Source organism: Coregonus clupeaformis, chromosome 29 (assembly GCF_020615455.1).
Source record: "Coregonus clupeaformis isolate EN_2021a chromosome 29, ASM2061545v1, whole genome shotgun sequence".
In the NCBI taxonomy this organism is placed as follows: Eukaryota; Metazoa; Chordata; class Actinopteri; order Salmoniformes; family Salmonidae; genus Coregonus; species Coregonus clupeaformis.
The window spans coordinates 42,386,987-42,400,622 of NC_059220.1; the positions used below are offsets into that span (position 1 = coordinate 42,386,987).

Sequence of the window (13,636 nt, forward strand, 5' to 3'; positions counted from 1 at the left end):
CAGTCTGCTTTCCACCAGACCCTGGGAGATTAATTCACCTTTCAGCAGGACAATAACGTAAAACACAAAGCCAAATCTACTTTGATGTCCAAACTTGTGCAACATAGATGTCAATAATAGGTTCAGATTTGGTCTTGTTTGGGGGCGGAGCTCATTAAAATAATTGCCAGCTTGTAGAATAATACACAAATATGTAAAGGAGGATATTGCATATGTATACCTTTGTGTACTTATTCAGGCTATATCGTCATACAGAGTAATATTCATATACATAATTATGCATTTCTGGATAATACAGATCAGGGACCCATGATGTAAATCCGTTACAGCAATTCTGTTACCGGGTGTAAATCCACTACACTTAACCAAAATAATTTTTCAAAGTCAAGATTTCATGTCACAGCTGACACCCCATTCTTTCTGCAGACATCTTTGAATCTTAATTCGGAGTAGAGTATTTTTTTAAACATTTGGTCACATAAAAAACTGAGGGAGATTTTACCGAAATTCTATTACCAAACTTTGCATTTGCACTGTTCTTCCAGCAAATGGAGTTGGAGTTGTATGGTTTGATTAACTTTGAAATCAGTTGTTTTTGTTTGGCATACATTTTAAAAAGTGACAATTCCGTTACCATGGGCTTGCCCTTACTGCTTTTGGTGGCGCACACTGGGGATTACATAGGAGAAGCTTTCTGGAGTGTTCAGAATCAATTGCTGTGTTTTGCCCACAGAAAATAAGCAAAAAGTTGGACCAAACTTCTTTTTATTCTTGCCTTTCGTACGGCCAGATTTCATTTTTCTATACAATGCATACTTTTTGCATTGATTTACACCAGTTGCATGTACTTCTTTTTGGTTTGTTCTCATAGGTACAATTATAATGTAAGTACACATTATAACCTAGTACCAACAACTTGTTATACTATATAATGTAAAGTGGGACGGCTACTCCTCCAGTGCATTTCGTAGTCATTATGTGGTCGATCTGGTTCCTTGATTAAAACTTTAACAGACCATTCTGTTTTCCCTGAAAGGTCCACACAGTCTATAAGGAGTGATCACATTACATTGTAGTCATTAAAATTTCAGACCTCCATTAGCTCATAAAGTAATATATCTTGGAGGTAGCTCTATCTTCCTTCCCATGACTCATAGGCACTAAATAACCTCCTGAAGCTGGCACCAGGCACCACACTTAAGATGGATGTCGCATTGCAGTGACCTTTAGCACATGTTCAGCAGAATTAAAGAGAATGTATCTTTAATTAAATAAAGAGCCACGAGAGCTGCTTTCTCTGAGGAGGGAGGAATGATCACAGGTGTTGTGTGAAAATGTGTTTACTGTGCTGTGGAGGGTGGGAAATTAGAATGTTACAATCGAACAAATGTTTTGTTCAAGGTTTGTTTGTTGAGTGGTACATCTCTTCAGGAGTACGACTAGGCTGCTCACATGGGTCCTTTGAAGACTGTGAAGACAGAATAAAAAAAATAAAAATGTATGCACTCACTAACTGTAAGTCGCTCTGGATAAGAGTGTCTGCTAAATGACTAAAATGTAAATGTAAAATGTAAGACATACGGCTAATATCTTGTGTTTGTTTACATCCTCCAGTATCAGAAGTGTCTATGTCGTAGGCCCAGTCCTCTCTTAACTCCCCTGAGGTATTCTAGTACAGGTAAGATAGCATACACACAGGGAGGGAGTAACAATAGCACTAGAGAGTAAAGATAAAATAGGGGTTTGGCTAGCTACAATCACAATTCCTCACTCCAGCAACTTTTTATGAGTCTCTCTCTGCAGCTTAGAGATAACACCACAGCTAGCGACCATGTTCAGCGTGTATCCCGGCTACTTTTAGTTTTCTACCAGGCAGTGTGAAAGGGAGATTAAAAAATAATAATTAGTGGTGTCTTTGGAGCAAAAGAGGCAGGCGACGAACATTCATTTTGCCTCGCTGTTGTACAGCAACTCTGTTCTGCAGGGCCCCGATGAAGGGTTACTGCAGCCCTGTTGGTATTTACATTGAGGCTTTGGCTCTTTAAGCACAGTGATAACACTTCTCCACAGATATGTAGAACTTCCTTGTCATGTTTTTATCAGGTTAATAGGTGCCTGCAGCTGACAGGAGGATCGTTCATAGGGTAAATTGCTAGACATTTACAGTATCTCAACCTATTTTGTTTGTGGCGTTCTTTCAATAGCATGCTATCTGAATGATGTTGAATACTCAGTGGAGTCACACATTGACACTTGAAGTGTTCATCTAAAAGAGTTTGTTGTAGGATTATTGGGATTGAAAGTTTGTTTATGCTCTCAACCTCTTTAAAAGCGGTCATTAGTGGAAAGATTTTCTGTAATAACTGACAAAGCATGCAAAGGCGAAACGTTCCTTTTGACTAATCACTCAGCATACGCTAGGTCCCTGGAGTGAGGACGAGCCTGCACATAAAGGCCTCTAATCCCTTGCAGCTGTTGTCATAGTAAATTATCAACAGCCTGAAGTTTCTCTTTCATTTTGGAGGATGTTTAGGAGCCAATTGCTAAAGATGTGTGTGAACTCTGTGGGGAATTAGAGTTGGTACAGATTCATCACGGTCTCCTTTGAGTTTGAAGGAGAAAATCAGTGTTAAGTGAATCAGTTTTGGAGAAATCTGTATTAAAAAAAAATCTGTGTTAGATTAGTGTTGGAGAAATCAGTGTTGGAGAAATCAGTTTTGGAGAAATCAATGTTGGAGAAATCAGTGTTAAGGAAATCAGTGTTGGAGAAATTAGTGATATAGGAATCAGTGGAAATGAGATGTCTGATCACCTCCCACCCTTCAAGCTCCTATTTTACCTGTCTTAGGATCATATTGTAAATCATGCAGTCAATACTGCCAACATTAGCCATAAATAAAGTAAAAAATAGTAGCAAAGCAGCAGCACGTCGCTATTGTGATTCAGCTCCATCTCACAGTTAGCCAACCAGACCTTTTACCTACTACTCTGTATTCCCAGGGGGGACTGTGACTAGGTCAGCAACGCTAGCTAGCCATCTTCTTCAAGCTCCTCCACTGATCCCAACCACAGTCAGTTCAGATGGAGAGTGATGAAGACACACCATAGGTTCTGTTAGCGGGATATTGTAATGCTGATCTATATAACCTGCCAGGTCATTGATGCTCCATAGGATTTCGTTATTTGTGAATGCAGCTGTTGATGATTATTAAAGTAACTGTCCAGTGAAAATTCTGTTAACTCATACCCAAATAATGTTGTTGGCTCATCATATACTTGAATTTGTTGCCAAATCATAAATAAAAAATAAATAAATAAAAACCCCACCTCAAACTTGTACACGTACAATGCCTATAGAAAGTCTACACTCCTTTGAACTTTTTTTCACATTTTGTTGAGTTAAAAAGTGGGATTCAAATAGATGTAATTGTAATTTCTTGTCATTGATCTATACAAAATACTACATGATGTCAAAGTGAATAGAACATTCAACAAATGTTTACAAATGAATATAAATTAAATAACTAAAATATAGTCATTGCATAAGTATTCACCCCCTTCGTTTAGGCAAGCCTAAATTAGTTTAGAAGTAAAACTTGGCCTAACAAATCACAAAAAGGACTCACTCTGTGGGAAATAATAGGGATTGACATGATTTCTGAATGACAAACCCATTCCTCTGTCCATGTGTATGTATGTATGTATGTATGTATGTATGTATGTATGTATGTATGTATGTATGTATGTATGTATATATATATATATATATATATATATATATATATATATATAAATACACATATATATACATACATATATATATATACATACATACATACATACATACATACATACATACATATATACACACATACAGTGGGGAAAAAAGTATTTAGTCAGCCACCAATTGTGCAAGTTCTCCCACTTAAAAAGATGAGAGAGGCCTGTAATTTTCATCATAGGTACACGTCAACTATGACAGACAAAATGAGGAAAAAAAATCCAGAAAATCACATTGTAGGATTTTTTAATGAATTTATTTGCAAATTGTAGTGGAAAATAAGTATTTGGTCACCTACAAACAAGCAAGATTTCTGGCTCTCACAGACCTGTAACTTCTTCTTTAAGAGGCTCCTCTGTCCTCCACTCGTTACCTGTATTAATGGCACCTGTTTGAACTTGTTATCAGTATAAAAGACACCTGTCCACAACCTCAAACAGTCACACTCCAAACTCCACTATGGCCAAGACCAAAGAGCTGTCAAAGGACACCAGAAACAAAATTGTAGACCTGCACCAGGCTGGGAAGACTGAATCTGCAATAGGTAAGCAGCTTGGTTTGAAGAAATCAACTGTGGGAGCAATTATTAGGAAATGGAAGACATACAAGACCACTGATAATCTCCCTCGATCTGGGGCTCCACGCAAGATCTCACCCCGTGGGGTCAAAATGATCACAAGAACGGTGAACAAAAATCCCAGAACCACACGGGGGGACCTAGTGAATGAGCTGCAGAGAGCTGGGACCAAAGTAACAAAGCCTACCATCAGTAACACACTACGCCTCCAGGGACTCAAATCCTGCAGTGCCAGACGTGTCCCCCTGCTTAAGCCAGTACATGTCCAGGCCCGTCTGAAGTTTGCTAGAGTGCATTTGGATGATCCAGAAGAGGATTGGGAGAATGTCATATGGTCAGATGAAAACAAAAATAGAACTTTTTGGTAAAAACTCAACTCGTCGTGTTTGGAGTACAAAGAATGCTGAGTTGCATCCAAAGAACACCATACCTACTGTGAAGCATGGGGGTGGAAACATCATGCTTTGGGGCTGTTTTTCTGCAAAGGGACCAGGACGACTGATCCGTGTAAAGGAAAGAATGAATGGGGCCATGTATCGTGAGATTTTGAGTGAAAACCTCCTTCCATCAGCAAGGGCATTGAAGATGAAACGTGGCTGGGTCTTTCAGCATGACAATGATCCCAAACACACCGCCCGGGCAACGAAGGAGTGGCTTCGTAAGAAGCATTTCAAGGTCCTGGAGTGGCCTAGCCAGTCTCCAGATCTCAACCCCATAGAAAATCTTTGGAGGGAGTTGAAAGTCTGTGTTGCCCAGCGACAGCCCCAAAACATCACTGCTCTAGAGGAGATCTGCATGGAGGAATGGGCCAAAATACCAGCAACAGTGTGTGAAAACCTTGTGAAGACTTACAGAAAACATTTGACCTGTGTCATTGCCAACAAAGGGTATATAACAAAGTATTGAGAAACTTTTGTTATTGACCAAATACTTATTTTCCACCATAATTTGCAAATAAATTCATTAAAAATCCTACAATGTGATTTTCTGGATTTTTTTTTCTCATTTTGTCTGTCATAGTTGATGTGTACCTATGATGAAAATGACAGGCCTCTCTCATCTTTTTAAGTGGGAGAACTTGCAAAATTGGTGGCTGACTAAATACTTTTTTCCCCCACTGTACATACATACTGTATAATATACATACATACACAAATACAGTGCCTTCGGAAAGTATTCAGACCCCTTGACTTTTTCCACATTTTGTTACGTTACAGCCTTATTCTAAAATGGATTCAATATTTGCAAATGTATTAAAAATAAAAAACAGAAATACCTTATTTACATAAGTATTCAGCCCCTTTGCTGAGACTCGAAATTGAGCTCAGGTGCATCCTGTTTCCATTGATCATCCTTCAGATGTTTCTACAACTTGATTGGAGGCCACCTGTGGTAAATTAAATTGATTGGACATGATTTGAAAAGGCACACACACCTGTCTATATAATGTCCCACAGTTGACAGTGCATGTCAGAGCAAAAAATGTCTGCAGCATTGAAGGTCCCCAAGAACACAGTGGCCTCCATCATTCTTAAATGGAAGATGTTTGGAACCACCAAGACTCTTCCTAGAGATGGCCGCCCGGCCAAACTGAGCAATCGGGGGAGAAGGGCTTTGGTCAGGGAGGTGACCAAGAACCTGATGGTCACTCAGTACCTTCCAGAAGGACAACCTTCTCTGCAGCACTCCAATCAGGCCTTTATGGTACAGTGACCAGACAGAGCCACTCCTCAGTAAAAGGCACATGACAGGCCTCTTGGCGTTTGCCAAAAGAAACCTAAAGGACTCTCAGACCATGAGAAACAAGATTCTCTGGTCTGATGAAACCAAGATTGAACACTTTGGCCTGAATGCCAAGCATCATGTCTGGAGAAAACCTGGCACCATCCCTACGGTGAAGCATGGTGGTGGCAGCATCATGCTGTGGGGATGTTTTTCAGAGAGATCCTTGATGAAAACCTGTTCCAGAGCGCTCAGGATCTCAGACTGGGGCGAAGGTTCACCTTCCAACAGGACAACGACCTTAAGCATACAGCCAAGACAATGCAGGAGTGGCTTCAGGACGTCTCCTGAGTGGCGCAGTGGTCTAAGGCACTGCATCGCAGTGCTAACTGTGCCACTAGAGATCCTGGTTCGAATCCAGGCTCTGTCGCAGCCGGCCGCGACCGGGAGACTCATGGGCGGCGCACAATTGGCCCAGCGTCGTCCAGGGTAGGGGAGGGAATGGCCGGCATGGATGTAGCTTAGTTGATAGAGCATGGCGTTTGCAACGCCAGGGTTGTGGGTTCGATTCCCATGGGGGGCCAGTATAAAAAAAATATGTATTCACTAACTGTAAGTCGCTCTGGATAAGAGCGTCTGCTAAATGACTAAAATGTAAAAAAATGTAAAAGTCTCTGAATGTCCTTGAGTGGCCCAGCCAGAGCCTGGTCTGGAACCCGGTCGAACATCTCTGGAGACCCCTGAAAATAGCTCTGCAGCAACGCTGGGAGAAACTCTCCAAATACAGGTGTGCCAAGCTTGTAGCGTCATACCCAATAAATTAGCAAAAATTCTAAAAACCTGTTTTTGCTTTGTCATTATGGGGTATTATATGTAGATTGATGAGGGAAAAAAAGCAATTTAATCAATTTTAGAATAAGGCTGTAACGTAACAAAATGTGGAAAAAGTAAAGGGGTCTGAATACTTTCCGAAGCCACTGTACATCTGTAAGGTCCCTCAGTCAAGTATTGAATTTCAAGCACAAATTCAACTACAAAGACCAGGAAGCTTTTCGAAAGCCTCATAAAGAAGGGTAGTGATTAGTAGATGGGTAACAATAACAAATCAGATATTGAATATATCTTTAAGGATGGTCAAGTTAATAATTATGCTGTGGATGATGTATTAAACCACCCAGACACATCAAAGATACAGTCGTCCTTCTGAACTGAGCTGCAGGACAGGAAGGAAACCGCTTAGAGATGTCACCATGAAGTCATTGGTGATTTTAAAACAGATACAGAGTTCAATGGCTCCGATGGGAGAAAACTGAGGATGGATCAATAACATTGTAGTGACTCTACAATAATGACCTAAATGACAGAGTGAAAAGAAGAAGAAAAATATACAGAATAAAACTATTCCAAAGCATGCTTCTTGTATGCAACAAGGCACTAAAGTAATACAAAAAAAAGCAAAGGAATACACTTTTTGGCCTAAATGCAAAGTAAAAATTGTCTGTCTTCGGTTGCAACACTCACTACCGAGTTCCAAACTGCCTCTGGATGCAACGTCAGCACAAGAACTGTTCGCCGTGAGCTTCATGAAATGGGTTTCCATGGCTGAGCAGCCGCACACAAGCCTAAGATCCCCGTGCGCAATGCCAAGCGTCAGCTGGATTGGTGTAAAGCTCACCGCCGGCTCTGGAGCAGTGGAAACGCGTTCTCTGGAGTGATGAATTATGCTTCACCATCTGGTAGTCCGACTGACAAATCTGCGTTTGGTGGATGCCAGGAGAATACTACCTGTAAAGTTTGGTGAAGGAGGAATAATGGTCTGGGGCTGTTTTGATTGTTTGGGCTAGGCCCCTTAGTTCCAGTGAAGGGAAATCTTAACGCTATAGCATACAATGACATTCTAGACGTTTCTGTGCTTCCAACGTTACGGCAACAGTTTGGGGAAGGAACCTGTTTCAGCATGACAATGCCCCGTGCACAAAGCAAGGTCCATACATAAATGGTTTGTCGAGATCGGTGTGGAAGAACTTGACTGGCCTGCACAGAGCCCTGACCTCAACCCCATCGAACACCTTTGGGGTGAATTGGAATACCGACTGAGAGCCAGGCCTAATCACCCAACATCAGTGGACGACCTCACTAACGCTCTTGTAGCTGAATGGAAGCAAGTTCCTGCAGCAATGTTCCAACATCTAGTGGAAAGCCTCCCCCGAAGAGTGGAGGCTGTTATAGCAGCAAAGGGGGGACCTTCTCCATATTAATGCCCATAATTTTGGAATGAGATGTTCGACAAGCAGGTGTCAACATACTTTTTCACTCATATTGTAATTAATTATAAGTCATATTTAATAGAAATCTGTAAACACTGGACAGTTACTTTAAATGGGACAAACAGAGAGACATGAAAGGGGAGCTTTATTAAGTGACCTATTGGGGCCACTGTAGAAAATCATAGCGTATGACTGTACTGTAGCATAGGCCATCTGATGGTCTTCCTCAATATCATCCATGAAGAATGTGGGTTTGTTCAATAATGATTGCATGAATTCACAGCACATACCAGCTATAGTAGTAATGTATTACATGTACACTTGAATCTGCAAAGCTGTTTCTGTGCTCTGTTGGCAGGGTCAGCAGTCAACACAGATAGACAACTGCTTGCTGCCTGACTCCACAGGCAAGACTTAGGGCCTGAGTGGTTGGGGTTAGAGATCACACTGCGTCAGCGTCATCAGCAACTAGAAAACACATGAAAGTGAATGCAAAGCGAAAAATATGAAAAAGATATATATTGGGAAAACAGCCCTCAAAGCCCAGAGAAATGGTTGCAAACATCAGAAAATAAGGTAAGAGGGGTGGTTTAACTTCTAAATGCCATCGATATCATGTGAATCGATCATAATCATTAGAGAACCCATTCCAATCATTTTTGTCTCAATACTACCAAAATAATCAAAATGTCATTTCAACTATACACCACCTGTACTACCATCTCATGGTACCAATTTCTCAGACATTCTCAGTCATCAGTATTCCATTTAAACTTTTAGACATATCATATAACCTTATATAGCCTTATAGACATATAACCTTCAAAACCTGATGTGTTATATGTTACCCTGCATATTCTTTATGATATTTCCCAATTTCAGAATACCAGTAAGTGTTTCAAACCACACATACAACAAAACTGTGATCACTTTATGACCAAGAGCTATCATGACATGTACTTCAATCTATGGCACTAAGCCCGCCAATTTAAGGCATCAATTACTGCTGTCAGTGAGATGCTTTTAAAGACATTGTCTTGGGATAGCCTAGACCCTAGTGTTTCTGAGTGGGGGGTTAAACCCACAACCATTAACCTACACATAAGCACACTAAGGTGTACAGTATCATGAAGTCCAGACTGGCAGAGTCGTAATGTGCTTACTTAACCGGCGCAGCTGCTACGACCTCGCTGCAGCTTTGTGTACCAGACAGCAATCATTTGATGGACAGCTAGTTATACGATACCTTTTTCTCAAGTCAAGTCTTGGTCCTACATCATTCTAATGTACTCTGTCTTTAATGCTATTTCTCATATTAGAGGTTGGTTAGCCTTGTCAATCTGTTTCTGCAGTAGCCAACCAGGCTGTGAGAAAGTCACATGGTCCCTTAAAATGGGCCTACCTTGGAGTTGGGCTCTGGACTGTCATGACATGAGATCAGTGTGACACTGGCAGCTTGATATTGAACCTCTACAGGGGTACTGTCTCTGAGTCAGAGTCTACAGTGCCTTGCAAAAGTATTCAGATTTCTTCACATGTTATTGTGTTACAAAGTGGGATTAAAATTGATTTTTATTGAGAGAAAAAATCTACACAAAATACACTAATGTCAAAGTATTGATAAAAATCTAATAACTAAAATATAGTTGTTGCAAGTATTCAGCTCACTGAGTCAATACATGTTAGAAACACCTTTGGCATCAATTACAGCTGTGAGTCTTCTTGGTTAAGTCTATAGGAGCTTTGCACACCTGGATTGTGCAATATTTGCCCAATATTCTTTTCAACATTTTCATGCTCTGTCAAGATGTTGGGGATCATGGCTAGACAGTAATTTTCAAGTCTTGCCATAGAATTTCAAGCAGATTGAAGTCAAAACTGTAACTTCGCCACTCAGGAACATTCACTGTCTTCTTGGTAAGTATCTCCAGTGTAGATTTGTCCTGCTGAAAGATGAAGTCCTCTCCCAGTCTGGAGTAAAGCAGACTGAAGCAGGTTTTCCTCTAGGATTTTGCCTGTGCTTAGCTCCATCCCGTTTCTTTTTATCCTGAAAAACTGCACAGTATTTGCCGATGTCAAGCATACCCATAGCATGATGCAGCCACCACCATGCTTGGAAATAATCACTCAGTGATGTGTTGGATTTGTCCCAAACATAAGGCTTTGCATTTAGGTCAGAAAGTGTATTCCTTTGCAATATTACTTTAGTGCCTTGTTACATAAAATAATCATGTTTTGGAATAGTTTTATTCTGTATATTTGTATTCTTCTTTTCACTCTGTCATTTAGGTCATTATTGTGGAGTCACTACAATGTTGTTGATCAATCCATCAGTTTTCTCCCATCACAGCCATTGAATTCTGTTGCTGTTTTAAAATCACCAATGGCCTCATGGTAACATCCCTGAGCAGTTTAATTCCTGTCCTGCAGCTCAGTTCAGAGGGAGGACTGCATATTTGATGTGTCTGGGTGGTTTAATACATAATTCACAGCATAATTATTAACTTGCCCATGCTTAAAGAAATATTCAATGTCTGATTTGTTATTGTTACCTATCTACCAATCACTGCCCTTCTTTATGAGGCTTTTGAAAAGCTCCCTGGTCTTTGTCATTGAATCTGTGCTTGAAATTCAATACTTGCCTGAGGGACCTTACAGATGTTGTATGTATGGGAGACAGAGGAGGTTTAGTTGTTTAAAAAAATCACGTCAACCCCTATTATTTCACACAGAATGAGTCCATGTAACTTATGTGATTTGTTAAGCCACATTTTACTAATTAACTGATTTAGGCTTGCCTAAACAAAGGGGCGGAATACTTATGCAAACTACTATATATATATATTTTTTAATGATCCCACTTTGTATCACAATAAAATGAAGAAATCCTAGGGGTCTGAATACTTTTGCAAGGCGCTGTATCAGTCTCCTCTAAATCCCCAGATCAAACTGCTCCCTGTTCTTTGTTCCCTTTCATACCTCCTTTATTCCCAGCCTCTCTTTTTCTTGGTATGCCATTCTCTCACACACACACGCACGCAAGCACTCACACACACATTCTCTCTCTCATTTACCAAAATAAACTCTCCAGAAAAAAATTATCAGTATTCCCCTATTCATACAGTACTTTATAAGACCAAACATATTCACCAACTCACATCCCTCTCCTCACAAACACAAATCCCTTACGGCATTGTATCTCGATAGAATCAGAATCTCTTTCTGGTTTGCCAGTGATGTCACGCTGGAGACGTGTGTAATGGGAGTCACCATTACATTGTGAACTGCCCCGGTTCCCTGACTGCCAATGGAAAATCGTTACCGCTCGAGCCTCCATCCATCAATACATACCCACGGGCCTTCCTTGGCTGGGACTTTTCACACCATGCTGAATTAGATTTAAATCTCAATTTCATACCTCTCTTTTGCTCTTACTAAGTCTGACTGTGTTCGGGTTATGCAACAGTACTGTGAACAATTAGTATGAATGTAGTTGTTTTGTATCTTTAACACAATTCAGAAGACAGTTGATATGTAGATTACATATGTGTAGATAATATATAATATATTATTTTTCAAAAAGAGTGTGAAATGTTGTTTAGTTCAAGAATATATAATGTACGTTATGTCCAGTCATGAACTTCAATTACCTCATAAAGAATGTTCAGCAGTTTGTGCACAGCCTAAATTAAGACCTCATGATACCATGAGCTGTTTTGACCCTGTCTTTCTGCCCGTCACTCTACTTCCTGTCTAGTTCTCTACATGATCACAAGGATGATTTTCACAAGCGTCTGTCCTACACCACCCACAAACTAGAGATGGTGGAGTCGGAGTTTGACTCCACCCGTCAGTACCTGGAGACGGAACTCCGGCGAGCCCAAGAAGAGTTGGAGAAATTCACTGACAAACTACGCAGGTATGTCAGCCCTGTTACACCATGTCAGTCCCGGTACACCATGTCAGCCACATTACTCCATGTCAGTCCCGTTACTCCATGTCAGTCCCGTTATTCCATGTCAGTCCCATTACGCCATCTTTAGTCTCTTACCAAAACGCCTGTGTCTAACAAAGCGCGACTACGCCATCTTTCACCTCATACTAATGAGTCAATGGATTGACAATCGACTATTTTCAACTGAATCTGCATTAGGAATAATCTAATGCCTGGTTCTCCAACTATGGTCTATGATCCTATCCCTGCAGTAACATTGCCTGGCTACCCATCCACATTGCTCTGGCCAACTGATGTTTCTTCTCCATGATTATTCTGGATTTGTCTCCCTCCCCGACGATTTCTAGAATGCGAACACATTCTGACATTCTGATTGGTCCCAGAAACCGATGGGTTTGGCCAGAGCCGGCCTACATGATGAAGTTATCAACTTTGATACTCTGATTGGTTAGAGTCGATCCAATCGCTGATTAATTTGTTTTGTACAATGTCCCTCATTTTGAAGTCACACAAAATACTTATAGGATGGCAGTTTCAGACTGAATGTATGTAGCGATCGACAGAGCAGCGGAATTAAATTCAAGGTGAGTCGTCAGGCAGGCAGGAACACGCCTTGATTCAACTAATCAAGGTCTTCAGTCCGGACCATAATTAGCTGAATCATCTGTGTTACTGCAGGGCTAGATCGAAAGCCAGTAATAATTAAAATGAAAGTAATTTACAACAGAAGTACATATGTAGCCTGTGGCTTTTCCTTTCGCCAGAGACAAAGAAATTGTTTTTTTTATTTTTTAGAAGTCACATTTTCTGAGCTACCATATTGACTTAAAGTAATTAACATTCCCAATTACTACGGTGAGACGGGGGACAATTGTAAAACATTTACATTAACACTGTGATGTAGAGATTTCAAAATGTACATTTGTCTGCTAACTAATAGTACCGTTTAAGGAACTGTGCTAAGTGTGCCGTTTTCACAATTCTGGCTTAAGTCTGAAAAAACCCTGATGTTACAATTAACCCCAATAGCAGGGTTAGTTGAAACGGTATATGGGACAGTTGTAACATTGTCTTTAATAGTAAAAATGAGTAGTAATTCAACAATGTTGAGATTTGAAACTGATATTTGGATAAAAATACACTAAATTGACACAATATATTTAAATATGATATTTTGTATTAGCGTTCAACATAATTTTTCTAAGGTGTAATCTTAGTTGCACTGCCAACATTTATGTAAATATCTTAATGTGTCTATATAATATAACATTTTAGGTAAGAGGTAAGTTGTAACACTGTGTTACAACTAATCTCAAGTATACTAATTAAAGGCT

At 40.2% G+C, this 13,636-nt stretch overlaps 1 protein-coding gene across 1 annotated transcript in view; it reads left to right on the forward strand.

Moving 5' to 3' along the window:
• Positions 1–13,636, forward strand: part of LOC121544495 — a 96,530-nt gene that overhangs the window by 51,585 nt on the left and 31,309 nt on the right. Inside the window, exons 2-3 of the mRNA XM_045208974.1 lie at positions 9,230–9,236; positions 12,059–12,266. Of these exons, the coding sequence (XP_045064909.1) occupies positions 9,230–9,236; positions 12,059–12,266 (215 nt within the window). The remainder of the gene's footprint in view (positions 1–9,229; positions 9,237–12,058; positions 12,267–13,636) is intronic.